Source organism: Canis lupus, chromosome 9 (genome assembly GCF_003254725.2).
Source record: "Canis lupus dingo isolate Sandy chromosome 9, ASM325472v2, whole genome shotgun sequence".
In the NCBI taxonomy this organism is placed as follows: Eukaryota; Metazoa; Chordata; class Mammalia; order Carnivora; family Canidae; genus Canis; species Canis lupus.
Genome location: NC_064251.1, coordinates 47,935,829 through 47,963,270, shown reverse-complemented (window position 1 = coordinate 47,963,270; position 27,442 = coordinate 47,935,829). Strand labels below are relative to the sequence as shown.

Genomic DNA, 27,442 nt, shown 5'->3' with positions numbered 1-27,442 from the left:
CTTGAAAAACCTCCCTTCATACTTAGTTAACATCTTTACCCAGGAGCCCTAAAGATGGGGAAACTGAAATGCTAAGGAGTGTCACCCAGGCAGCCCCAAGGATGGGAACTATATAACAGGAGCCTGCTAGGGAAAGGGGAAGGGATTCATGGAAGCTAAGTTGCAGGTTTTAAGGCTGCTGGGACTGGTTAATCACTAGACCCATGGACAGATTGGTCACTAGTACCCATGCTGGCCAGTGGGCACTCAGCTCCTGACCATGAAGAAGATAGGAAAGCAAGGCCAGGGTATAGTACAGGCTGGTACCTCTCGAAGGCTCAGCCTGGGTCTCAACCAAGCATTGTGGAAATGATCTGCAGCTCTGGATACAGTTCATAAAAGCATACAGTTCATAAAAGGATATCTGCAAAGAAAGCCCACATATTATAAATAATGATGGGGATCAAAGGTGAAACCCTGAGTTGCTCACAACACTCCCTCCTCAGCATCCTGTGGAGCCCTCAAAAGGACTGCTTGGTAGTCTCGACATCTGACTCATCCATTCAACCAGCAAATGTGCATTAAGCACCTTCTATGCTTCAGACTCTGCGAAGACACTGGGGATGCCCAGATAAATAAGGTACAGTTCTTGTTTCTAAGAAGTCTCCCAGTCTAGCAACCGGATGCCTTACCTGAGAACCAGATGTGCCAGCATGGCCAAGACAGTCTCAGTTTATGCCTGCTATCCCAACGCCATTGTTAATGGAGTCCACTTTCACTCTCAAAAGTGTCCTGGTTTGGAGAATAAGTTATACAGTCACCTTAACCATGGCATAATGTACAGGCACTGGTGGAAATAGTTGTGGAAAGTGGTAGGAGTAGTTGCTGTTGAGACCATGATGAAGAGAAACTGGTGGAGGCAACTTGAAACCCAAAAACCGTCTGCTTAACTTAATATGTTATTGGAGGTCATGGGACACCTGGGTGCCTCAGTGGTTGAGCGTCCCACATCGGGTTCCCCGAGGGGAGCCTGCTTCTCCCTCTGCCTATGTCTCTGCCTCTCTCTCTGTATCTCTCATAAATAAATAAATAAAATCTCTAAAAATATATATATTATCGGAGGTCAGACCACCAGACTACAGAGAAAGTGGCCAGAGGATGATACTTTCTCTGTGGATCTGTTTTGCTATCACCAGGCTTGCTGCTCCCAGTGTTAAAACTGAGCTAATGTTTCTGGTTATGAGTAACTTTACCAGCATGGAGGGGGCTTCTACCTTCAGCTACAATGGACTGGGTACAATTCTCCACATTCCTTGAGTTTCATAGATATAAAGTATCCCGCAGTTGGGAGGCTGGTTAAAAGAATTATGGTACCACCACACAGTGAAATTTTGTTTTAAAGATTTTATTTATTCATGAGAGACACACAGAGAGAGGCAGAGACACAGGCAGAGAGAGAAGCAGGCCCCCTGCAGGGAGCCCGATGTGGGACTCGATCCCAGGACCCTGGGATCACACCCTGAGCCAAAGGCAGACGCTCAACCGCTGAGCCACCCAGGTGTCCCCACACAGTGGAATTTAATCCAGCCATGAAACAGAACGAGGAAGCTCTTCATGTATTGATATGGAACAACCTCCAGAATGTACTGTTAAGTAAGACAATCAGGGTAGGTAGGGGCGCCTGGGTGGCTCAGTCAAGTTAAGCATCTGTCTTCTCCCTCTTCCTCTGCCTGTCACTCCCCCTGCTTGTGCTCTCTCTCAAAAAAATAAATGAAATCTTTTTTTAAAAATGAGGGTGGAGAATAGCAGGTACAGTGTGTTAACATTTGTGTAATGAAAGGGGGAAAATATATATACACACTCTTATATGCAGCCTATAAAAGAGCTAGTAATCTTGGTGGTCTAGGGAGGGAAACTAGGTGGTTGGGGGCAGGTGACAGATTTCACCATTTTCACCCTTTTGTACTTATTTGAAGTTTGAACCATGTGAACGTGTTACCTATTTAAAATTCTAAGTAGGGGCAGCCCGGGTTGCTCAGCGGTTTAGCGCCGCCTTCAGTCCAGGGCCTGATCCTGGAGACCTGGGATCTAGTCCCCAGTCGGGCTCCCTGCATGGAGCCTGCTTCTCCCTCTGCCTGTGTCTCTGCCTCTCTCTGTGTCTCTCATGATTGAATAAATAAAAATCTTAAAAAAATAAAATTCTAAGTAAAATTGGGATCCCTGGGTGGCTCAGCAGTTTAGCACCTGCCTTCCATCCAGGATGTGATCTTGGATTCCCAAGATTGGGTCCCGTATCCGGCTCCCTGCATGGAGGCTACTTCTCCCCCCACCTGTGTCTCTGCCTCTCTCTCTCTCAGCTCAGTTCAGAGCTGCCTCTTTCCAGAAGCCTTCCCGGACTCTCTCCCCTGCACACTTAAAACAGCCATCTTTAAAGGTTTTTATTCTGTAGCCTTGGACATGAAGTTGTGTGCATTTCATTTCATCCACCGGATTGAAACTTACCCTGGCAGGGCCTGGGTCTGATCATCTCTGATCTTCCTGGAGTACTGAGCTTTTTGCAAGCTGTGCTAGAAAGACTGAGTGAATCACCCAGCATTTCACAATATCTAAATACTTTGATGACCACTATCTCTTCACAACAGGTAGGTGAGAGGTTAGACAGATGGGTGTCTTTATTTGACAGATGAAGCTCCAGAAATTTAGTGGAGTGAAAGTCAAGTGACTTGCTCAAGGTTATAAAGAGAGACAAGGTGGAGGTTGCAGGATGCAGATTGCCAATCTTTTTTTTTAATTTTATTTATTTTATTTTTATTTTATTTATTTATTTATGATAGTCACACACACAGAGAGAGAGAGAGAGAGGCAGAGACACAGGTTGAGGGAGAAGCAGGCTCCATGCACTGGGAGCCCGACGTGGGATTCGATCCCGGGTCTCCAGGATCACGCCCTGGGCCAAAGGTAGGTGCTAAACCCCTGCGCCACCCAGGGATCCCCCAGATTGCCAATCTAATCATCAGGTTTATGCACCTTCCTGACTGCCCGCCTTCCTCGTATACCCAGTAGTCAGGTCTTGCTTTTATTTCCAGGCTTCTTGTGCAATGTTCCAAACTCATCTGCCTCTAGTCTAGTTCAGCATCCCCTTATCCTCCCCTACAGCAGTCAGAGCATTTCTCAGCTCCCTTCCTCCCGCTTGAGTGCTTAAAGATTTTCACTAGTTCCTCTTTCCAGGACCTGTCCTCCAGGACAAAGTCTGCTTTTCTCTGCAATTTTTATGAGGCCTTAGGGCCCGCCCCAGCCCACCTCTGCAGCTTCAGCTTCCCAATTCCCATCAGATCCTGGCAAATGTCAGGAATATGCCTTAAATGATTCCCAGGCCTGTGCACGAAAGACCCTCTGTAGGGACACCTGGGTGGCTCAGCACTTGAGCGTCTGCCTTCAGCTGGGGTCATGATCATTGGCCGCATCCTGGAATCAAGTCCTGCATCAGGCTCCTGGGAGGGAGCCTGCTTCTCCCTCTGCCTATGTGTCTGCTTCTCTCTCTGTGTCTCTCATGAATTCGTAAATAAAATCTTAAAAAAAAAAAAAAAGACCCTCTCTACTCTCTCCACCTGGAGAATGTCAGCTCACTGGCCAGACCTGGTAAAATGTCACCTGGGCAGCGTTCTCTGACCTCACCTCTCAGTCCCCACCAAAACCCAAACTCCTAAAATAATGAATGACTGTAAAGTGTCCAGGCTGTGGATTTAGCCTGACTCAGCTCTACTTCTTGAGCTCTGTGCAACCTTGGTCTCAGCTTCCTTCGCAGAAAAATGGGGATAACGTGCCAGTCTGGAAATAAGGACCCATCTGGTGGAGGTAGTTGAGGCCGCTGGTAGGGGGGAGCACGTTGTAGCTCGGGGCAAAGTTTGGTGGCTCCATTTCTGTCACTGAATCCTTTAGCTGCCCTGCACCCCTTCCTCGAAAAGCTAGATGCACCCCAGCTCCACCCTCTCAAGCCTGGTGAGGAGGGCGCTGTTGGGTCACACTGACACCGCAGATTAGAGACCGCGCGGTCGCTTGGCAGATTTGCAATAGGAAGCAGAGGGCCATTGGGGGAGGGGACGGTGAGCAATGGCAGTCCTAGAAGAGTCTCCACCCAAGGTCAGGGCGCCCGCGGGACAGGACGTCTCTCGGCAGCCCCGCCCCTCGAGGGGGCCAGAAGCCTCTCCGTACCCAGAGTCACAGCGCGTTCCCTTTAAGGCGTTCGGGAAAGTCCCCGCCTTGGTGGACGGCCAACGAGCGCGGTGCGTTTTGTCCCTCGCAGGCTCCCGTGGGCCGGGCCGGGCGTGTGGGCGGGGCAGGGGAAGCGGCGGCGGGGTCAAAGGTTACAGCGCGCACCACGTGGGCCGGTGACTCCGTCCTTCCCGCAGCGGCCGCGGCGCGCAGGGCACTTGGGTTAGTGGCGCGGCGGGCGGCGCGGACAGCCGAGCCGGACGCCCGCTCCCGCCGCCATGGTCATCAAAACGGATGAGTTGCCGGCGGCCGCCCCTGCCGACGGCGCCCGGGAGCCCAGTTCGCAGGCCGGTGGCAAGGGGCGGCCGGGCGCGGCCGGTGAGCAGGGCCGGGGCCAGTGGTCAGCCGGGCGGGGAGACTGGACCGGGCCGAGCGGGCGGGTGGGTTCGGGGTTTGCGGGGACCGCCGCCTTCCCTCCGCGCCGGTCCAGGTTGCATCACACCGGGCCGCCCCCGCCCTGAAGGTCACCTTCACTGTCGCCCCCCGCTGCGGCCTGGGGTTCGCACGTGAGGTCCCGGGGAGGACAGCGGCAGGGGGTGCACGTGTGCGCACACGCGGTTTCGGGGTGCGCCGCCGCCGCAGACTGCTGGAATCCGTGGCCCCACCCCCTCCGCGCGCGGGCAGGGGGGACCCTCTGCGCTGTGGGCACTGACACTTGCTCGGGTCTGGCACCCTTCGCGTCAGGATGTCAGGCATTGCCGGTGTACAGGGCTGCAGCCCTGCGAGTGAGGCTCAACCTGGGACTTGCGAGGCATAGTCCGTGGGAACAGTGCGAGCTGGGGGGGGCGGGGGGGGCTTGTATTGTGAGGGGGCTTCTCTGGGTCGTTCCCAGAGGCAGTGCTTTAACCCGAGGTGTTCAGGTTCTCATCTCCTCCTTGTTAGGTATTGGCCTGATCTGCAGACCCGGGGTCTGCCTGCGTGTGGGGGCAAAGCCAAACTCCTTGGCAGAAGTCGGTGTTTGTGCCAGAACTTGATCATTAACCCGCCTTATTGCGAAAAGTGGATCAGCCCAGGGTTGCTGTTTTTGAGGCAAAGGTCACCAGTGTGGAGTGGAGCTCCCAGCTCTCCCCCATGGGGGCTTTGTGGGAGTGGCTGCAGCTTTTCTCTGGTGGGGCCTGCTTCATCGGTTTCTCCTGGGCTGCCTGTGCTCCTTCCATCATGTCTTAGGTTCCGGCCTCGAGGCTGGAAGCCCTTTCCCAGCACCTCAGTTGTCATCTCCAGATTATCCTCAGGGCCCCAGGCCTGGGCTGTGGTCCCTCTCTGCCCTGGTTGGTGGTGGGAATGCTGAACTACCTCTGTCTTCCACTGTTCCCCCTTGCTCCTCTCAGGAAGGACTTGTCTTCATCTCTCTTGCCAGCTTTAGTGAGTCAGAATGGGAACAGTGTTCAGGAGGCTCTCTGACCCTGTCACAGCAGAGTTACCTTGTGTTGGGGTTGGGTACTGGGGCAGCTTTGCTGATTGCCTGGATAAGGCCAAGGTTTGGGCAGAACAACAGATGCTGATGACTCCCAACCTGCCAGGCTTTACCCTGATGTGTTTCTGAATCAGTGGGGCGGGCTAGATAAGAGGAGGTCCGCGCTGGCTGATTTCCCTTCTAGCAAAGAGACCTGAAGAGATAAAGTGACTTGCCCAAGGTCACACAGTGCTTTAGCTGCAGGGGCATTTGGATTTCTAGCTTGTGGCTAGCATGCCAAGGCTTCCCCTACCTGTCCCAGAGGAAGGTGGGAGAGGCGTGTTGGTCAGGATTTATATTGAGAACATGGGGACTGAGGAGGGGAAGGTCTGTTGGAGTGTTTCACCGCGGGCTTGGGTAAAGCCCTGCCTCCGCTGTGTGCTGAGAGGTTCTTTCCGTGGCACCCTGGGTCAGGGGAAGGGCACAGTTGTTCATTTTTAGGAAACTGGGAGCATGCTAGCGGGTGGGACATTGGCTCCTTATGTCCCTGGAGTGCTAGTATAGACAGCTAGGCTTTATTATAGCCAGCCTGAAGCTATTCAGAGGAGGGTGGCCTTAATGGAGACCCCTGAATAGGCTCCTGATCCTTAGGAGCTCTGGAAGGCTCTCTACTCTTTGAGGAGGTAATCAAGGCCTTTTAGGGTGGGGGGCAAGGGTCAGTTACCTTCTTGGGAATAAAGCTGCTTTCAGGGGTTAAGAGAACGGGCAGGTTTTTCAAGTCCACAGTGGTGTGTCAAGTTCCTTCTGCCTAGGGGAGGGCTCCTTGGAGTTGAGGCCCAGAGCAGGAAAGGGGGCTGGCAGGTTGGGGAGGAGCTCGAGGGCTTAGGGGAGCTCCCTCACAGAATCCTAAAGGTCTTAATATGAGGAGGTCTGAGTATACCAGCCTGAGGAACACTGGACTATCTCTAGACCTTGCAGACCTGCCTCTGGCCTGGGGGGACAGGAAGGAGACAGATGCCTATATCTGTAGGGTCTCCCATAGGCTCTCATAGGCTGCCCGCCTCTACCCCTTTCCCTTGAAGCCCTGCGTTCCTGGGAGGAGTGATGTGTCTTTTGGGACCTTACTTCCTGCTGGAGCCTCACCTGCTGAGGCCTTGATTGGGGCGGGGCCTGGCCCTGGCACAGTCTACTGAATGAGGCCATGCCAGGCTGGGGAAGACACAGAGGCCACTTGGGATATCCTAAGTTTCTTTTCTGACTCCTCCTTTCTGCTGCCCGTGGGTTCTCTGTGCTCCCAGGCCAGGGCGGATACACTTTATCTGCTCATTCTGATCCAGCCAGTGAAGACTGGAGGTGTGTGTATGAGTGTGCAGTTTGGGCAACCCCTCCCCATTCCTGCAGAGGACTACTTTTTTCCCCTTCACTAAAGCCCAGATCCTTAGGAGTGCCCCCTGGTGTAGAGGGTTGGGAGGCTGCTATAATTGGACATAGATCTGCCTCCTGGCCTGAGGCCTGGAGGAGGAAGAGGTACTGTGTACCTGGTGGGTCCTGCAGCCTGGGGCAGTGGCACTCAGAGGCATGGGTTTGGACACCTGACAGACCTGGGTTTTTTTCTTGACCTGGCTTGGCCGCCTGTTGCCTCTGGATCTGGGGCCTCAGTTTCCCAGAGGAAAGTGAGATGGGCCAGTTGAGCAGACTGAGGGACGTGCCGTGGGGTGGGCCTAGAGCGGGCACAGGCTTTCTGAGAACCGGAATGGAGGTGGTGGGTGCTGCTGCTCTGCCCACCCCACCCCCTTTTCCAGGGGGTAAGGCTGTGTGGAGGAAAGGGCAGAATAAGAGAAGTGCTACCTGGGTCTAGCCCCTACCTTCCCGTCACGTGTGTAGACTGGAACCCTGGGGGGGCTGTGGAGAGGCCAAGGGCCGCCTGGAGCAGGACTGGACTGGAGGGGAGGGGTCTTGGAGTGCGCTGCTCCCCGCCCCCACTCTGGTTTGTATGGATGCCGGAGCAGAGCAGGCTGAGCCCTGGCAACAAGTCAGAGGCCCTGGGAAGGCACCCTGGCGAGGCCGGGCATGTTCCTTCTCCACAGCCCAATGGCCTTCGGCCTCTTGCTGCCAGCTCTGTTTTCCCCGGGGGAGAGACTGGGTTTTCTCTTGGCAGCGCAGGGCCTGCTGGGAAGGGAAGACGGCCTGCCAGCTTCGTGGTGGAGCTGGAGGCCTGGGGCGGTTGTCCTCTGGGAGACTGAGGGCCCATCCCCCCTCCCACCAGAACCAGTGACTGTCAGGAGGAGGGGAGCCGCCAGGTCACCTGCAGGGGGCAGCACGAGCCGGAGGCCTCAGCCAGCCGCTTAACCCAGGAGGCAGGCAGGGTGCTCAGTGTCTGCAACTGGCCGCCTGGGGTGGCCAACTCATGGCTTGGGCCCGGGTCTGTGCCAGCTGTTGCTGGCAGCTGGCTGAAGCAGTCCTGCCCACCCCCACTGGGGTTGGGGCTGAGGAGAGGACTCCCTTACTGGGCCTTGTCCCTGCCAGCCAGTCCCCAGAGGCCTTGATCCTGAGAGGCCCAAGTACCCCAAATGCTGGGTTCTCCTGCCTCTCCAATGGCTTTGGCAGCAGTGACCCCCCTTTTGGTGGGCACAGGAAGGTGAGCCTGAGCGCTGGTAGCAGCTCCCCCAGAGGTCCTGGAGCCACTGGGGCCTCCTGGCCCACAGCTGTCCTTCTGGCCGACCTTGAGCAGGATGCAAGGCAGGGGGTGTGTGCCCTTCCCAGGGCTGCCCCAGCAGGCCTGGCCCCACTGAAACCCGAAGCCAGCTCCAGCCCTGGGCTGACCAGCTGCCTGGGGGCAAGGGTAGTGGCAGAGGCCGGAACAGGGGACTCAGGTGGCGCCGAGCCTGAGCCGGAGAGCTGGCTGCCTCACTGCCATGGCGGTCCCGAGACTCCAGAGTCCAGGAGAGCTCAGCCTCCAACTGCACCAGGTGGGCCGTGGGGGCAGGGAGCCAGGTGGCCAGCATCTTGTGGGGTGATCACTTGGCTTTAATCCAGTGGAAGGGAGACTTCAGGGTTCCTTAGAGGAAGGAGGAGGGGTAGAGCCACCATTCTGGGAGAGTGGAGGCCCCTGGGAACCAGGCACATTCCTTTGAAATCTGATAGGGGAGTGGGTACCCCCTGGGGCATAACCTGGTGCCTAGGTACCTTCTGGGCAGGCTCCCCAGCCTGGGGAGAAGGGGTGGGAGCGGTGGCTACCCTTACCTTGTCTTCCCTGCCCTCCTTCCCATCCTTCCTCACCCAGGCTCAGGGAGCACAGGCTGTCCTTCTGAGTCCAGGTTTCTGACTTCTCACCTTTGGGATTTTAGACCGCAAAGCTGCTACCTCAAAGCGGATGTGTGGGGGAGCTTCTTGCATACCCCCTCATCCCAGGGGCCTTCCAACAGCAAAGCCTTTCTCAAGGACCCAGTTAGGGGAAGTGCCTCCTCATATCTGCCATTCCTCTTGCTGCCTTCTGGAAGCTAACCAAGCACCACCCCTCTCCCCACCCTCCTGCCTGCTTTGTCATAAAGTCAGCCAAGTTTTCCCTTTGAGGTGGCTGCTTACTTTAGGGGCTTGGAGTCGGACTGCTGGGGCTGTGGGCTCACTAGAGAGAGGTCCTTGTGTGTCCTTATGGTTCTCAGGAGTTTCACCTCAGGTTTGGAGAAGTGTGCTGGGACAAAGATGGGGGTAATAACAGTCCTTGAAGACCCACAGTGGCCAAGATTGGGGGCAGTGTGTTGGCATGGTGGTATGGGCTCTTGATGGGGAATTTTGGGTCCACTCTTGACCTTGGACACGGTTTTGAATTTTTCTGGGTGTCACACATCCTTATTTGAGGAGGAGAGAGGGGAACTAACTATTTGAGCTCCTGACAGTCCTATTTATCACTAAGCTGAAGGGACATAGGGGAGAGGGAATGGCTTCTCTGCGCACCACCCCACCTCACATGGTCTTCTCTGCTGGGCTTATCTCCTTTCCTGAGGCCCCTGGCTCCACATTTCTGGTGGGTCTGGGTAAGGCCCACATAGGTCTGGGGAAAATGCATCTCACTCCTAACAGTAGGGAACAGGAGGTGGGGTGTGGAGCAGAGCTGGGTGAGCTGACCTGTCTGGAGCTCACAGACAAGCAAGAAGCCAGTTTGGCTGCCAGACAGACCCTGGGTGGAAAGGCCCGTGGGCCAAATGGATATCCAGGCAGGCCTGTGTTTTGCTGGAGTGGCTGTGAGGAGGTCCTTGCTCTCCAGGGCAGTGAGGGGGGCTCTCCTTTATTTCCCGTTAGTACCTGGGTAGCAAGGGAAAGTTTTGTCACCTGCTTTCTTCTTTTTCCCCAAAGCATCTAAAATGGGTCCTGTGTACAAATATTAGACTTAACTCCACATGTGTAGTAATTAATTCATTAATTCAGTGCCTTTCTGTTGAGTGCAGGACAGATAGAAGGAAGAAGATGGCTGGCTGCCCCAGCCCCCCAGAATGACGTAGAACAGTGCCCTGGGAGGTGGTCGCCATATTCCTGGGGGCAGTGAGGAGGCAATAATTCTGTTGGCAGGGGTCATTTGGGGAGGCTTTATTTATTATTTTTTTTTAATTTTTATTTATTCATTCATGAGAGATAGAGGCAGAGACACAGGCAGAGGGAGAAGCAGGCTCCATGCAGGGAGCCCGACGTGGGACTCAATCCCAGGTCTCCAGGATCACACCCTGGGCTGAAGGCAGCGCTAAACTGCTAAGCCACCCAGGCTGCCCTGGGGAGGCTTTAGAGTAGGAGGTTTAGGGGCACCTGGGTGGCTCAGTTAAGCATCCATTTCAGCTCAGGTCATGATCTCAGGGTCATGAGGTAGAGCCCCAAGTTGGGCTCCAAGCACTGAGATTCTCTCTTCTTCTCCCTCTCCCCCTCCCTTCCCTGCACCCGAAAGAGAGAAAAAGAGAGAGAAAGGGATTTGTGTCACTTGGGCCTTGACGGGTGAGTAGGAGTTTGCCTGCTATAGTGTATTGAAGGCAGCAAAAACTGCAAAAGCACAGAGGTGGAAGGGAAGATGTGGAGCCTGTCGTCAGCCTTCCTAGTAGTTTGGTGTATTTGAGACGTGGACAAGGAAACCTGGCAGGAGCTGAGATGTACTTCAGGCTGCTGCCTGAGAGAGTAGACCTATGAAGCTTGGATCTGTGAGCAGTGGGTTGTAAGTGATGCTCTTGAAGTAGGGAGAATGGCCTCCCCTTGGCCGTGGCTGCAGGGGCTGGGTCACTGGGTGGGGGGAGGGCATTTACACAGCAGAGGCCAGCTTGTGGAGGAAGGTGCATTCCATGTCAGGAAGATGAAACTTGGGTGATGCTTGAGGGATGGCCACATGGTGAAAAGTTTGAGCAAGGCCTGGATTTGCCAGGCAAGCTGCATGGCAGGAGGGCGCTTGTAGTCCTGGGAGATGAGGAGAGGCTGGGGCTGCCGGGACACCGCAGCCTGGGCTGCTGGAGGGGGCAGACCTGGAGAGCCAGGAACAAGGGAAGGGTGAAGAAAGGGAGCAGTGGCGGGTGCTCCTCAGAAGTCACACACCCTGAGGCCAGAGAAGGTGGTTAGGTTTGGCCCTTAGGGTGTCATTGGTGACTCGGGGGAGGGATTTGGGTGGTGTGCTCAGATGGAAGCCAGACTAGAAGACTGAGGAGCAGATGAGAGGGGAAGCCCGGGATATGGAGGGAGAAGGCAGTGGTCTGCCGGTGGCCAGGGTGGAGAGAGGTTGTGTGTCCAGTGTGAATGGGACTGTGAGGTCTACGGCAGGCCCGAATCTCGGGAGGAAACACAGATGCCATTCTCGGGCATGTGTCCACACAGGCTGGGGAGGCAGATGGCCCCACTTGCCTCAGCTGCTTTCTTGTTACCTGCAGAGCTGCCACCAGTCATGCTACTGAACGGGGACTGTGCAGAGAGCCTCAAGAAGGAGGAGAGGGCTGCCGACGTGCCCCGGGAAAACGGTCTGGATGAGGCCGAGCCAGGAGAGGAGACAACCGGACAGGAAGTCATTGTCATCCAGGACACAGGCTTTTCTGTGAAGATCCTGGCACCTGGAATTGAGCCCTTCTCCTTACAGGTGAGATGGAGGAGGGGTGCTGGGGACCAGAGCCTGAGCCCATTAGGGAGGACAAGGCTGGAAGGCCACGCTCGGCCATCACTTGTCCTAGCCTCATACTGTAGGGAAGGCAGTATGTCCTCACAGAGGTGGTTGGGGCCTTTCCCTGGTAGGTATCCCCCCAGGAGATGGTACAGGAGATCCACCAGGTCCTCATGGACCGTGAAGACACCTGTCACCGCACCTGCTTCTCATTGCACCTGGATGGCAACATGCTGGACCATTTCTCAGAGCTGCGCAGTGTCGAGGGGCTGCAGGAGGGCTCAGTGCTACGCGTGGTAGAAGGTTTGTCCGGAAGTTGGGCAGCCTGCCAAGGGAGAGCACGCAGAGGTGGGGCCACATGGCACTCCACCCATCCTGACTGGTATCTCCGTGTCACAGATGAGTGTGTGGAGGCTCAGAGTAGTACAGAACTTGTGAAGGCAGGATTGGAGCTCAGGCCTGCCCATGAATACCCTCCAACATTACAGGTTAAATATCAGAGTGGTGATTTTTTTTTTTTTAAGATTTTATTTATTGACAGTGACAGAGCGCGAGCGAATGTGTGAAGGGGGCAAGAGACAGAGGGAGAGGGAGGAGCAGACTCCCCACTGAGCAGGGAGCCTGATGTGGGGCTCAATCTCAGGACCCCAGGATCATGACCTGAACTGAAGGGAGATGCTTCACCAACTGAGCTACACAGGTACCTGAGTCATGATTAAAAATATGTATATATACCAACTGGGGTGCCTGGGTGTCTTAGTCGGTTAAGTATCTGACTCGATTTGAGCTCAGGTCATGATCTCAAGGTCGTGAGATTGAGCCCTGCGTCAGACTCCTCTGGATGGGGAGCCTGCTTAAGATTCTCTCTCCTTCCCTTCCGCCCTACTCGCATTTTCTCTCTAAAACAAAAACAAAAACGGTACCAACTAAGGGCTTGAAATTAGCCCAATTTTATAGAGAGAAAAGTTAACTCTCATAAGGAAGCTAAAGTTTCACAGCTCTCAAATAGAGAAGTCAGGCTCAGTGTGGAGCAGTGGGCTGGTGTGGGAGACTGGTTTGGTTATGAAATGAAAGCTCCTGTGAATTTGGGTCCCCAGGGGAGAAAGAGCCCAGTGGTTCCAGGCAGTATGAGCTTGTTAAGAGCAAATATGGAAGGTGTGTAACCCAGGTGTGCCCAAACTTAATGATGAAATCTCTCTTCTCCCCCCAAAGAGCCCTCATTAAAACTGAATGAAGCATGTGTTGGGGGGCAGTGTTGTAGATAGGGGTACATCCTTGGGCCATCCCTGAGCGAAGGCTGCCCCAGGAGAACAGGACTGAGGTTATAGTGTGGGGACTTTGTGGCTCTGCAGGCCTGCCCGCCTGGGATACTTATGAATGAGAGTGGGAGCTTTTGTGGGCGCCCAGAGGCATTTTTTGTGCCCTTTGGCAGGAGGGTCTTTGCAAACAAGGATACTTGCCTAACAGAAGGTGGGGTGTGTGTGTTGAATCCAGAACTCTGGCTTCTGTGCTCAGGATGGAATTTGTAAGTGGAGGCCTGAAATGTGAAAATCGGGTTCACCATGGTAGCACCATGGCACACTTGTCCATGCTAGATAGGTTGTTGCAGCAGGGAGTGGGCCCTGCTAACACTCTGCCCCTCACCCTCCCGACAGAACCATACACAGTACGTGAGGCCCGCATCCACGTGCGCCACGTCCGAGACCTGCTCAAGAGCCTGGACCCATCTGATGCCTTCAACGGGGTTGATTGCAACTCTTTGTCCTTCTTGAGCGTCTTCACTGACGGCGACTTGGGAGGTGCGGGAGGCATTGGGACTGGAGCTTGGGCAGAGGGACCAGGGGCCAGGGAAGGGGCCAGGGACAAGGCCTTCCCACCATGAGGGGGCAGGGCTGGAGTCATCCACACTGGCATTGGTTTGCCCCGGGGTGGCCCTGTGCTGACCACCGGCCTCGGGTCCCTCAGACAGCGGGAAGCGGAAGAAGGGCTTGGAGATGGACCCCATTGACTGCACACCACCTGAGTACATCCTCCCTGGGAGCCGGGAGCGGCCGTTGTGTCCCCTGCAGCCCCAGAACCGTGACTGGAAGGTAGTACTCCGGAGCAGAGCCAGGGGGCAGGTCTCTGGCGGGGCAGGGGGCTCCCCCACCTAGAGGCCCGGCCCCCACTCACACTTGGCTATTCCTGCAGCCCCTGCAGTGCCTGAAAGTGCTCACCATGAGCGGCTGGAACCCACCCCCCGGGAACCGTAAGATGCATGGGGATCTCATGTACCTGTTTGTGATCACAGCTGAGGACCGGCAAGTCAGCATCACGGCATCCACGCGGGGCTTTTATCTGAACCAGTAAGTCCCTGTGTGAGCCCATTTCAGGTCTTTAGGCCGCTACTTGGGTGCCCTGTGCCGTGACCACCCTCTCCCCTCAGGTCCACAGCGTATCACTTCAATCCCAAGCCTGCCAGCCCTCGCTTCCTTAGCCATTCCCTGGTGGAGCTGCTCAACCAGATCAGCCCAACCTTCAAAAAAAACTTTGCTGTGCTACAGAAGAAAAGGTAGAGCCTTTGCAACATCTCCACCCCTTGTCTCACGTCCCACAAGAGGGTGGGTGAACATGCCAGCCTGAACTTCTTCACGTCTGCCCTAAGAAGCCATGCCTTCAGCCCCCAGCACCCCAGAGCCTCCCTTTAGGGCAGTCCTAGAAGACGTGCCCATTTGCTTCTGCTCGCCTCTCCAGGGTCTCAGTGGGAAGACATGAGAGCTGGTTGGTGCTTTAGGGCAGGGGCCCAGGGCAGGGCTCTGAGCTTGGCAGTTTCTCCATCTCCCCCTCTCGCTGCCACAGGGTCCAGCGCCACCCATTCGAGAGGATTGCCACCCCGTTCCAGGTGTACAGCTGGACAGCCCCCCAGGCGGAGCATGCCATGGACTGTGTGCGTGCGGAGGATGCCTACACCTCGAGGCTGGGCTATGAGGAGCACATTCCTGGACAGGTGCCTGCAGCCTGGCCCTGCCCTCCCTGGCACCTCTCTCGCCCTCCCTTGCTGGGTGCCGGGCTGGGATCTGTGCGCCTCCCTGGAAGCTTATCTATTTATCTGTCTTGTTTACTTGGGAGCTTTGGAGGCTGTCCATAGGGAGGTAGAGGGAGGGATGGCCCAGAGCAGGTCTTGGGGCCATGGGCCAAGCTGGCATGCCCCTCCCTGGTCCCTTTGCAGACCCGGGACTGGAACGAGGAGCTGCAGACGACGAGGGAACTGCCCCGCAAGAACCTGCCTGAGAGGCTGCTTCGAGAAAGAGCTATATTCAAGGTGCCTATGGCTCTTTATGCCTGACTGGTAGCCCCAGGCATGCTTGCCTCCTGCCAACATTGCTGGCCACAGTACCCTGCGGGGCATCGGCACCTCTGGGCACACTATCTCAGCTCTGTTTTGTGACTCCTCTGAGACTTGGAGTCCTGGGGCTAGGTGGAGGGTGGGGGGACCTCCTCCATTGTGGACTGTGTGACAGGTTTCTTCCGGCTTCCCACCTACCACTGTCTGCCATTGGGACCTTGCCTGGGCACATGTGACGTTATTTAGAGAGATGAGGGAAAAAAACGCTTTCAAAAAGCTGTTTTTAATCTCCTTAGTCCTACTGCATAGAGATGATAATGGTAAAAATAAGATCTCACTGTTTTGAGTACTGATTTTGCCAGGGGCTGTCAGGTGTTTTATAGGCATTATCTCCTGTAATCTTTTGGACACCTTGTAAAGGTCGATACTTTTATGGTCACTGTTTTATAGACAGGGCAAACAGGTCTGAGAAGTGACCTGGCCAAGTCCACCTGGCACATTACAGGTGGATCCAAGACCCGCTCTGGTCCTTCCCCGCCTTGTTCATCACTGAGTTCTGCTGTCTATCTGACCATAAGTTACATTTTTTCAAAACGTGGGTTTCTTGCCTTTTTCCAAGTGTGAGGAAGCTGAGGTCAGCCCCCTGTGGCCCGTGCTGTGTGTGGGTGAGCATGGCTGGGTGGGCCGAAAACTGGGGCTCTGGGGGACGGGGCCTCCCTCACTCTCCCCACCTTGGCTCCTCCCAGGTGCACAGCGACTTCACAGCTGCAGCCACACGGGGCGCCATGGCAGTCATCGATGGCAATGTGATGGCCATCAACCCCAGCGAGGAGACCAAGATGCAGATGTTCATCTGGAACAACATCTTCTTCAGCCTGGGCTTTGATGTTCGTGATCACTACAAGGACTTTGGTGGGGACGTGGCGGCATACGTGGCACCCACCAACGACCTGAATGGCGTGCGCACGTACAATGCGGTGGATGTGGAGGGGCTGTACACGCTGGGCACAGTGGTGGTGGATTACCGTGGCTACCGTGTCACGGCCCAGTCCATTATCCCAGGCATCCTGGAGCGGGACCAGGAGCAGAGTGTCATCTACGGCTCTATCGATTTTGGCAAGACAGTGATGTCACACCCTCGTTACCTGGAGTTGCTAGAACGCACCAGCCGGCCCCTCAAGATCCTGAGGCACCGGGTGCTCAATGACCGCGATGAGGAGGTGGAGCTCTGCTCCTCTGTGGAGTGCAAGGGCATCATCGGCAATGACGGGCGCCACTACATTCTCGACCTGCTGCGCACCTTCCCCCCTGATCTCAACTTCCTTCCAGTGCCTGGCGAGGGGCTGCCCGAGGAGTGCACCCGGGCTGGCTTCCCCCGCGCCCACCGGCACAAGCTCTGCTGTCTGCGCCAGGAGCTGGTGGATGCCTTTGTGGAGCACAGGTGAGGGTGAGGCTCTGGGGGGTGCCCAGCCAACAGGCGGCTCTGGGGCCTGATCCTCCATGGGGGAGGTTCTAGAAAGCAAGGAAGAATTGGTTTTGGCCACCGTTGTTACGGCCCCAGTCCACCAACCCCCACTGCAACATCAGGCTCTGCAGCGTGGTGGTCTGGGAGCTTTATGTGGGTGGAGAACTAGCAAGCAGCTAGACCAGTGGCCCTCAACGGAGGTGGGGTTATTCCTCCAAGGGGCATATGGAAATCTGCCAAAGTTTTGTTTTATTTTGTTTTGTTAAAAGGTATTTTATTTTATTTTTTATTTTTTTATTTTTTTTAAAATATTATTTATTTATTTATTCATGAGAGACACAGAGCATGAGAGAGAGAGGCAGAGACACAGGCAGAGGGAGAAGCAGGCTCCCCATAGGGAGCCTGATGTGGGACTTGATCCCGGGTCTCCAGGATCACAACCCAGGCTGAAGGCAGCACTAAACTGCTGAGCCACCCGGGCTGCCCTTAAAAGGTATTTTATTCATTGGACAGAGACAGAGCAAGTGAGAGCATGGTGGCAGGGAGGGGCAGAGGGAGAAGGAGACTCCTTGCCAAGCAAGGAGCCTGACATGGGGCTCGATCCCAGGACCTTGAATCATGACCCGAACCAAAGGCAGACACCCAGTAACTGAGCCACCCAGGTGTCCTTGCTAAAGCGTTTTTCAGTGTTCCAGTGCCAGGGAGTGTTCCAGTGCTGGCATTTAGTGCATAGGAGTCAACCCCCTCGAATGTCCCACACCACAAACCAGTCTCCAGAGTGCTAGCAAGGTTCCTGTGGCTCTTGAGAGGCTGGCCTGGACGGAGCCCTGGCCTCTTCCCCACTAACACTGTAGGGGTCCTCTTGGTTGGAAAGAGCTCAGTTTTTGTGGTGACCTGCCACTGCCTGATGGAGTTGCTGGGGTGGGACTGTCCCCATGCTGGCACAGGCCAGGAGTCTGGGGCCTGTCTCTGGTCCCTGCTGCTGGCAGGAAGCCTCCAGGCCAGTAAGGCTTCCCAGACACTTCTTTCCTGTCTGCTGCATTTTAGGTACCTCCTCTTCATGAAGCTGGCTGCCCTACAGCTCATGCAGCAGAAGGCCAGCAGGATAGACAACCCCACCTCACTGGAAAATGGTGACTCCCCTTCTTCGGCATCTAAGCCTGAAGACTCTCCGGGACCCGAGGCAGGAAGTGAGGAGGAAGGTGGCAGTGCTAGTGGCCTGGCCAAGGTGAAGGAGCTAGCAGAGACCATCGCCTCTGACGACGGGACAGGTGGGGCTGCTGTGGATGTGGGGAGGGCGGAGCTCCAGTGCTGTCCCTGTAGCTGATGGCTTGACCTAGCCTGAGGGAGGCCGGCAGGTGTCCCCAAATGGAGCTGGGGAGGCTCAGGGTAGCGCAGCCCCACCCCCCTGATGGGGGAGGGGAGCTGCGTCCCAGCCGACCTTGTCTCCACAGCAGACCCTCGGAGCAGGGAGGTGATACGCAACGCATGCAAGGCAGTTGGCTCCATCAGCAGCACAGCCTTTGACGTTCGCTTCAACCCTGACATCTTCTCACCAGGCAAGTTTTGGGTTGGGGTGGACAGAAGACTGTGGGGGTCACCTTGGGGCCCTAGGTGCTGGCTGGTGCCCACGTTGGTCTCACCCTGCCTCCTCTCCTCCTGCCTGGCTCAGGCCTCTGCTGTCCCTCCCACAGGGGTTCGCTTCCCAGAATCCTGCCAGGAGGAAGTTCGGGACCAGAAGCAGCTGCTAAAAGACGCAGCTGCCTTCCTGCTCTCCTGCCAGATCCCCGGCTTGGTGAGGGAGGTGCCACAGGGGTGGGGGGCTGCACAGGGTATGCTGTTAGAGGCCCTGGTCCCTCGTCTGATTCTGGAAGCTTGTGGAACCTTCCCAGGAGTAACTTGCTTAGACCTGCTGATCTGTGAGGCAGGCAGGGCAGAGTGCTTGCCACCATGGTGTAGATGGGGCTGCTGACCCAGACAGGCCAGGGAAGGCACCAGGCACAGAATCTGCTCTGCCCTGCCTTCCACACAGGCTGGCCGCTTTGGATCTGGTCCTCTGAGCCCCTGTGTGATGGGACAGCTGATGGCGGGGGAAGGGGGACAGGGAGGCATCTGGAAAAAAGGTGGGGAAAGTCCTGTCTCCTTCTCACAAGCTCTACATGTAGACTCCTTGGAAGGTGGGGTGCTTGCTTCCCAGGCAGGTAGCCTTGTGATTGGGTGGCACACTTGTCTTGGATCTTTGAGCCAAGTATTCTGTGCTAGCTGCCCTGGCTTCCTGCCTGCCTGACCTCTCCAAGGCTTGGCACAAACCTCCAAGGCTTGGGCAAGCCGTGGCCCCCAAGTGGTCACCTCTGCTCTATCCTGCATAGTAGGGGGTAGTGTGTGCTACCTATTGGGCTCTGTCACTGGGGCTCTCTCATGCCTGCTTCCCTGTTGGGTGGGCCTGGCAGTCACAGGGTGACTGTAGTCCTTTTTCCTGTTGCTGGAGCAGAAGGGCTGGGGGACAGGTTCTCATGTCCTGCCTGTTGCTTTGTCTTATTCCTTCTTCCCAACTGGGAGCTGGGGTCTCAGTCCTTCTTTCCTCGGGGCCTCAAGATAGTATGAGCTTCCCTCGGGGAAGACCGGGTGGGAGGAGGAGGAGGGCCCAGGCTGGGGGGTGCCTGACCTGCTGCAGCCCACAGGTGAAGGACTGCATAGACCATGCGGTGCTGCCCATGGATGGGGCCACACTGGCTGAGGTGATGCGCCAGCGTGGCATCAACATGCGCTACCTGGGCAAGGTGCTGGACATGGTTCTCCGGAGCCCAGCCCGAGACCAGCTGGACCACATCTATGTGAGTGATGCTTAGGGGGCAGGGTATGAGATGGGGGCTGGATGAAGGCTTGGGGCCTGGCCAAGACTCCCTTCTCTGAACCCTTGCAGAAAATTGGCATTGGAGAGCTCATCACCCGCTCTGCCAAGCACATCTTCAAGACCTACTTACAGGTACTGCCGTTCCCACCATGGCGGTGACTGGGAGGGTGGGGTGGGGGGTTGGGGAAGAGCCCCGGCTGGAGCCCGAGGGCCCTTGTGACGTGAGTCCAAACCTCCCTCACAGGGAGTGGAGCTCTCGGGCCTCTCGGCTGCCATCAGCCACTTTCTGAACTGCTTCTTGAGCTCCTACCCCAACCCCGTGGCCCACCTGCCCGCTGACGAGCTGATCTCCAAGAAGAGGAACAGGAGGAGGAGAAACCGGCCCCCAGGGGCAGCAGATAACACAGCCTGGGCCGTCATGACCCCCCAGGAGCTCTGGAAGAACATCTGCCAGGAGGCCAAGAACTATTTTGATTTCATCCTCGAGTGGTGCGTGAGCAGCCTGGCCGGGCCAAGGCAGTGCAGAGGCACCGGGCTTGCAGCACAAGGGCCCCTGGGGGACACAACCTGTGGGTGCAGGGTGCAGGCTAGGACAGGAGGGAGGTGAGGGAGTGAGATGGAGGCTCTCAGTGCGGGTCCTGGCTGGTGGGCACCCGGGCTTGGTACTCAGATGGGGAGGCAGCTGGGCTGCCCAGGCCCACATGCCGCTTCTCCCCCAGTGAGACTGTGGACCAGGCTGTGGAGACCTATGGCCTGCAGAAGATCACGCTACTGCGGGAAATCTCCCTGAAAACCGGAATCCAGGTGGGGATGACTCAGGGTCCCTCCTGTGCCCTTGCTCCTGCAGGGTTCGCAGCCACTGGTGTTGGGTGGGAGGGTGGCCATTTCTTGACACGTGGTGGTAGTTCGGGAGGCACTGGCCATTTGAGCCGGGGTTGAGGCCACCTATGGATGTTGGGCTGTGTCCCCCAGATCCTGCTAAAGGAGTACAGCTTCGACAGCCGCCACAAACCTGCATTCACTGAGGAGGATGTGCTCAATATTTTCCCCGTGGTCAAGCATGTCAACCCAAAGGCCTCGGACGCCTTCCACTTCTTCCAGAGTGGGCAGGCCAAAGTACAGCAGGGTGCGTGACCAGGTGTGGCTGGGGGGAGGGGTGTCCCCTGGCCCAGCCCTGACCTTGCCACCCTTGGGGGTGCCCTGCAGGCTTCCTGAAGGAGGGCTGTGAGCTCATCAATGAGGCCCTGAACCTGTTTAACAACGTGTACGGAGCCATGCACGTGGAGATCTGCGCCTGCTTGCGCCTCCTTGCTCGTCTCCACTACATTATGGGTGACTACGCCGAGGTGGGCCTTGAGCACCCTCCGGGCTGTGTCAGCAGAGGCCTTGGCGCCTGGCCTGGCACTGGGGGATGGCAAGTGAGGGAGCTGGGGCTGTGTTCTCACCCCATGCCGCAGGAAGCGGGAGTCCAGGCCTGGGGAGCTGAACCCCATCTGTGGGGCCGAGGGTGCTGCTCTCCTTGGGGCCCCCTGGGAGGTACAGCCAGAGACCAGGGAGACCCTGGGGAGCTGCTCATTCTGCCTGGCTTTTCTTCCCCTGCTCTGCAACTCTGTAGTTATATTCTTGGGAGAGCTGCCCTGCTGTGGACACAGTCGGAGTGATGGCAGGGCCTCCCTCGCAGGCACATTGGGAAGGATAGATTCTCAGAGTCGGAGCTGCATGAAGCTGTTGGCAGCATCTCTAAGTGCTCCTTGGCCTTCTGGTGTTCACCTGCCTCCCTGGCCTGGGCCTTTGCCCGTGCTTCACGGGGCAAGTGCAGCCTGTCTCTGCTCCTCAACCCTAGACTCTTATTTGCGTGTGCCCTTTTTAGATCTGTATATATCTTTGCACAGATTTTGTTAGGGGTAAAAGGCTCAAGACAAGCTATTTAAAAAGGCCTCGGAGTGGGGCATGGCCTTCCGTGCTCACCATAAGTGAGTTTTGAACACTCCTTTGCTGATGAGGCTGAGTTGCTCGGGGGCCAGGCGGACTCGATGTGGGGAGGCACCCACCCGGGATGACGCTTCCCCACCTCTCCCAGGCCCTGAGTAACCAACAGAAAGCAGTGCTGATGAGTGAGCGAGTGATGGGCATCGAGCACCCCAACACCATCCAGGAATATGTAAGTAGCCGTGGGGGGACTGGGCCTTGGGGCCCGGGCCGGGGCCGGGGCCTGGGCCTGAAGTGGCTCCCCCCGCCCCCCGCAGATGCACCTGGCCCTGTACTGCTTCGCCAGCAGCCAGCTGTCCACCGCACTGAGCCTGCTGTACCGCGCCCGCTACCTCACCCTCCTCGTGTTTGGGGAAGACCACCCCGAGATGGCCCTGCTGGACGTGAGTGCTGGGCAGGGGTGGCGGGGCAGCCTCATCCCGGGGAAGCGGGACTGACCCGGGGCCCTCCCGCTGCCCCCAGAACAACATTGGGCTGGTGCTGCATGGAGTGATGGAGTACGACCTGTCCCTGCGCTTCCTGGAGAATGCGCTGGCTGTCAGCACCAAGTACCATGGGCCCAGATCCCTCAAGGTGGCCCTCAGGTGAGGCCATGCCGGGCTAGGAGCAGGGGGTGCCCAGGGCCACAGCGACAAGGGCCTGGGAAGCACGGGGATTGAGGGTGGATGTGGGATCCAGCCTTCTGTCTTCCACCTGAGTCCTGAGGAATTTTCTCTCAACTTCTATCTTTTTCCAAGTCTTGGGTGGCTTGTTCCCCTTGGGTGGGTTCCAGAGCGGGATCTAGACCGTCTGTGCACACCCCCTCCCCCTCCCAGCCCCAGCCCATGCCTGTCCCTTCTGGGCCCCGCCCGCCTCCTTGCAGCCACCACCTTGTGGCCCGCGTGTATGAGAGCAAAGCCGAGTTCCGCTCAGCCCTGCAGCACGAGAAGGAAGGCTATACTGTCTACAAGACCCAGGTGGGCCTCGGCAGGGGCGGAGGCGGTGGCGCTGGGCCCGTGGGCCGTGGCCTCGCTGATCCTTCCTGCCTGTGCCGCCTCCCCCGTAGCTGGGCGAGGACCACGAGAAGACCAAGGAGAGCTCCGAGTACCTCAAGTGCCTGACCCAGCAGGCCGTGGCCCTGCAGCGCACCATGAACGAGATCTACCGCAACGGCTCCAGCGCCAACATCCCGCCCCTCAAGGTAGGTCCCCTCTCGCGTGGGCACCGGCACCCCAGCCTCCCGGGAGGCCTGCTGGCTCATCTGCCCTGCCACTTCTCAGTTCACAGCTCCCAGCATGGCCAGTGTCCTGGAACAGCTCAACGTCATCAACGGCATCCTCTTCATTCCTCTCAGGTGAGGCCCACATGGAAATGGCCCTTAGTTTTTTGCTTTTTAAAATAAATAATTCACTGTCGTGGCTCAGAATTGAGCCAGTGGTAAGAAGTTCCCTGTGACTCCTACAGGAAATGCTCTGCATAGTTGAGCAAACACATGTCTGTAATCTTTTTAGATTTTTTATATTTTATTTTTTTATTCATTCATGAAAGAGAGAAAGAGAAAGAGGCAGGCAGAGACACAGGCAGAGAGAGAAGCAGGCCCCATGCCGGGAGCCCGACGTGGGACTTGATCGCAGGTCCCCAGGATCATGCCCCAGCCAAAGGCGCCAAACTGTTGAGCCAAACCTGGGATCCCCTGTAATCTTTTTTTTTTTTCCCCTTTTATTAATTTGCACAAAATCGTAGCAGACCACGGACGTAGCTGTGTTTTTTCCCACACTCATTGAACCTCAGCCATCTTCCCCTATCAGTACATGAAGAGCAGTTTTACTTTTGCCCTGGTGTCCTGCTGCCTCAGTGGGGGCTGTGCCCCATGGCGGGACCCCGAGGGTTCTAGCATGGCTCTTGCAGACAGTGCCGCCTTCACTGGCTCTTTGGCCCTGCCTCCCTCCCAGCCATGGAAGGCGTGGGCTCTGTCCCCTGGGGCCCAGGGTGCTGCTGGGATCCCTGCTGTGTGTCATCTGCTGGAGGAGCGACCACGCGGTGCTATGGGTTGGAGCTGGAAGTGGAGGCTGAGTGGGAGCCGGGCCTCAACTGGAGGCTGTCGAGTGTGAGGCTGTCGAGTGTGTGGAAGAGTGAGCTCTTCCAGCTTCAGTGCTTGGGAGCCTCTTGGCTCCGGGGAGGGAAGCGCTGGTTCCACATGTATCTCTCACCAGACAAAGAACAGAGCCTGATTTTGCCCCAGGATTAAATTTAACTGAGGCCAGTAAGGCACCGGAGGGCCCGGGCTGACTCTGACACCTGCCCCTCACCCCTGTCCTTTCGCTCAGCCAAAAAGACCTGGAGAATCTGAAAGCCGAGGTGGCACGGCGGCACCAGCTCCAGGAGGCCAGCAGCAGGGAGAAGGCTGAGGAGCCCATGGCCACCGAGCCCGAGCCAGCAGGGGCCCCGGAGGACGTGGCCTCCCAGCCCCAAGCTGCCAAGGACCCTTCCTCCCCCAGCTCACAGGGGTAGAGGGAGAGGCTCACGGACAGTCAGCCAGCTGCCCCGTTACCCAGTGACCCAGACTCCAGGAGAAGGGGGGCCTGCCCTACAGAGCGGGAGAGGAAGCCAGTCCCTCTTCTTCCATGTTTCCAACCCCAGCCCTACCCTCAGCGCCCTCCTGGGACCCTGGCCTGCCTGCCCCTCAACCCCCCAAAGATGTTTTTGCACTGGTTCAATGAATATACGATGCAGAGGCCTAATTGAAGATACATGAATGGAGTGCGTGGGCGTGAGTCCCCAGCTGGGGGGCAGGTGTCCCCCTGGCCTCCCCATCTTCAAGCAGGTGTGTGCGAGTGTGTCCATGCCTGTGAGCGTCTCGATCTGTCCTTCCTGACTTGTACATAGCCCCACCTTGGTTCTGAGTGGATGACATGAAGAGATTTCTCAGGTCATTTGTATGTTTGACGTTATGGCTGCTGCTTTTGCTGCCACTGCCCCAGGGCCTGACTTGGCTTAAAGTCCAGGTTTGAAGCCAAAAAGAAGGGGAGCTTTCCTGTGTCCTGGGATGGGGAGTCACAGCTTTGTGGCAGGGCTGGAGGGTGGGGGTGCACTTTAGCTTCGTGGCGAGGTGACGGGGCTGGGGGCAGGGTAGGCAGTGCTGGCTCCCCAGACAGACACCCCGGGCCCCAGCAGGAGGCAGTTACTCCCCACTCCCTGCACGTCAGCTGGGGAGAGCCCTAGGGGCCCTGCTCTGAATGTATTCCCCCTTAAACTCGAGCTGCCTGACGCACAGTGGGGCTGGGGTAGATGGGAGGGACAAGGGCAGCCAGGCCTGAATCAGGGATCCTGCAGGGCACGGACTAGACACAGGAGTGATGGTTGCTTGTTCATGGAGCCCAGCTCCCTACCTGGTCCTCATGGGGGCTGCCGGGGGAGGGGACCCGCAGCCGGTGGTGGCTCCCATGAGCCCCAGCTACTCCGTCCCGCCCGCCCGCGCTGCTTCTCTGTGCCTGCTGTTGGAGCCCCGATGGGTCGGTGGGTCAGGGAGCTCGCCACCCCAGTGAGCTGGGGAGCTGTCCCTGGGCCGGGGCCTCTGCCTGGGGCTTTGCGGGGAGCTGCTGATGGGTATAGTCTGTCCAGATACCTTGTTTCAAAGGCAGTGGGTGTGAGCTAGCAAGCGGAGCCTCCCCACCGCTGATCAAGAACTTTTTCTTGTTTTTAAACCATCACGTCTTCATTTCACATTGGAATAAAGTGAGTTTTTGAAACCTGCTGCCCCAGCCTCTCCTGTGCTCTGTACCAGTCTCCTCCATCTGGGGGGAGGGCTGTTGCCACACCTGGTACTAGTAGAAGAGTTTAAAACACACGAATGTGTACAAATTAGGTCAGATGGAAGACTCTCCTTAAAATATTGAAGGGGGTGGAGTCACAGGCGCCCAGCTAGAGTTTACCTGACTTCCAGTCACTAGACCTATGAGAATGGCTCCTTCGTAGAGCTGTGTGTGGTACAGGTTAGAGTGAAGGCGGATGGGAATGAGGGGTGGGGTAGGGTAGGGGCCCAGGGCCTGGACCTGCTGGCCCTGATAGGTGCCTGAACACCTGATTTTGAGCATCTGTGCTTGTCCCTTTGAGTCAGAACTGGGCAGCAACCCCTGGAAGACTAGGAGTGCTGAAATGGAGGGGTGTCAAGTTTGCTGTCCTAGGGTAAATTTTGGGTGAACTAGGCTCTCTGGAGACTCAGTGAGATGGAGGAAAGGGTAACCCCAGAGGGGGCTTGAGGGGCAGGGCCTGTGAGGTGGGAAAGGTTCTGAGGGGAGCTGAGAAGGGAAGTCCCATAACTGGCAGCTGCTACTTGGCCATCCTTGAGCAGGTAAGGCCTCAGCAACATACTTGAATACCTTTCTGGGTACTTGGGGAGAGGTTTTTTTTTTTGTCTTTAACAAATTCTCTGGAGAGAAAAAATATTCCAACTTGTTACTTTTCCTGAGCCAACTGGAAAGACATCCTTGACCTTGAAGTTGTTTTGTTTTTAAAGATTTATTTCTCCATGAGACACACAGAGAGGCAGAGACACAGGCAGAGGGAGAAGCAGGCTCCCTGTGGGATGGGACTCCATCCCAGGACTCCAGGATCACGCCCTGAGCTGCAGGCAGACGCTCAACAGCTGAGCCTCGAAGTTTTCTAAGCCATGCCGGTAGAATCCCCGTTGCTGCCTGATGCATGCACCCCGCCCCCACCACCACTTTCCTTGGCAGTTTCAAGGTTGTGTTCTGAACGTGCCTTCCTATGGTCTTTGTCCTCTGAACACCAGCAATGTGCTTCACAGCACTTGCAGAAGGGGGGCATTATCTGGTAAGGCTGAGAAATGCTCAGGTTTAATTACCATTGTATCCACCAGTCACCTAGAAGGCCCGTTTTCATGGTTGATCCGTTAAGGATATTGGTGCTGTCAGATACCTTCCAACAAGCCAAATGATAAGGGACTGTTGTTTAAAGGGAACAAAAGGTTCTAAGTGTGAAATCCACTCTTTTCCTCTTAGTTGACAAAATGCCATTTTTAAAATAAGGTGACTAGTGGTATCCAGGAAGGGTTGGTGTGGGAGCCAGCATGTTAGGTTATGGTCTGTGTTGATGGGCACCTGTTGAAGACTAACATTAAGTCTAAATTGTGTGAGCCACACCCACCCGTTTCATGTACCCCATGCTAGTCTTTCCAAAACTCTTCTGTTTGGATTTAACATGCATGTTACTTTTATAAATACCTTTTTAAAAAGCTAGCATAGCCAAATTAGCTCTGAAGATTGTATCATCAAGGAAAAAAAGATTTTATGTCTCCACTCATGCCCTGCAAACTGCCTTTGTGAAATGGGTATTGAGAGCGCTCTAGTTAGACTGCACCCAGGAACCTGTATACCCTGAGGCAGAGAACAAGGTTATCACATTCCTCCTGCCAGGGTCTAAACTATCAAATCAAGCAAGGCATGTGTAATCAGGACGCCTACAGAGGACAGGTGGCCCTCAAATGTAAACTGAGAAAAACCCCATTAGGCAAATCCATTGATTAAAAAAAAAAAGAGAGAGAGAGATGCAGACTAGGCAGGACTGAATTATCCTGAGAACAGTCATTTCACAAAGAATGATTTAGGAGCTTTCCAAAAGTTCAAGTGTAGGCAGCATAATCCTTGCTGACCCATTCCCAGGCTCCGCCCCATTCCTAATGGCCTTCTCACAGAGTTCCCAGTGTGGTGCAATGTGATAGAGGGCCTCCGGGATGGGACGAGGGTCATTCCTGCATGGCTAAAGGTTAAACTGAAAGAGGTCAGAAGGTCCTCCTTACACTTAGCTAACAAGATGCCTAACAGGCAGAACCAGGTAAGGGAAAGAGCCTGCGCATTTGGGTTGGAGTCCCAGCTCCCCTTCTAGATTAGTATTAATACCCTTGGCCTAAGACCTTGCCTCAAGTGCACCTGTTTTCTTGTCCATAAAAATGTACTAATGTCCACCAATAGGGAACGTATTTGTGAGTGTGTTGGCACCTAACAAGCATTCAAAATGATAGGTCTTTTCCCTTCCCTATTCCCTCCACC

General features: G+C 56.1%; 1 protein-coding gene across 4 annotated transcripts; it reads left to right on the top strand.

The window, feature by feature from the left end:
• The first annotated feature begins 4,349 nt into the window (after positions 1-4,349).
• CLUH (clustered mitochondria homolog) lies at positions 4,350-25,128 on the top strand. Of its 4 annotated transcripts, none has more exons than XM_035721453.2 (26): positions 4,350-4,569; positions 11,539-11,741; positions 11,894-12,065; positions 13,418-13,561; positions 13,728-13,852; positions 13,953-14,107; positions 14,188-14,313; positions 14,601-14,748; positions 14,971-15,063; positions 15,834-16,528; positions 17,600-17,823; positions 18,010-18,111; positions 18,247-18,347; positions 19,234-19,386; positions 19,476-19,538; positions 19,651-19,895; positions 20,126-20,210; positions 20,379-20,532; positions 20,613-20,752; positions 21,487-21,567; positions 21,653-21,778; positions 21,858-21,979; positions 22,258-22,351; positions 22,441-22,575; positions 22,655-22,728; positions 23,702-25,128. In XM_035721453.2, the coding sequence occupies exons 1-26, from the start codon at positions 4,470-4,472 to the stop codon at positions 23,883-23,885; spliced, it is 4,044 nt and encodes a 1,347-aa protein (XP_035577346.1). In that variant the 5' UTR covers positions 4,350-4,469; the 3' UTR covers positions 23,886-25,128. The 4 variants fall into 4 exon arrangements, with proteins under 4 accessions (XP_035577346.1, XP_025331887.1, XP_025331886.1 ...); XM_025476102.3 differs by having other exon boundaries at positions 18,007-18,111; XM_025476101.3 differs by lacking the exon at positions 4,350-4,569 and adding an exon at positions 7,985-8,613.
• The last annotated feature ends 2,314 nt before the right edge of the window (positions 25,129-27,442 follow it).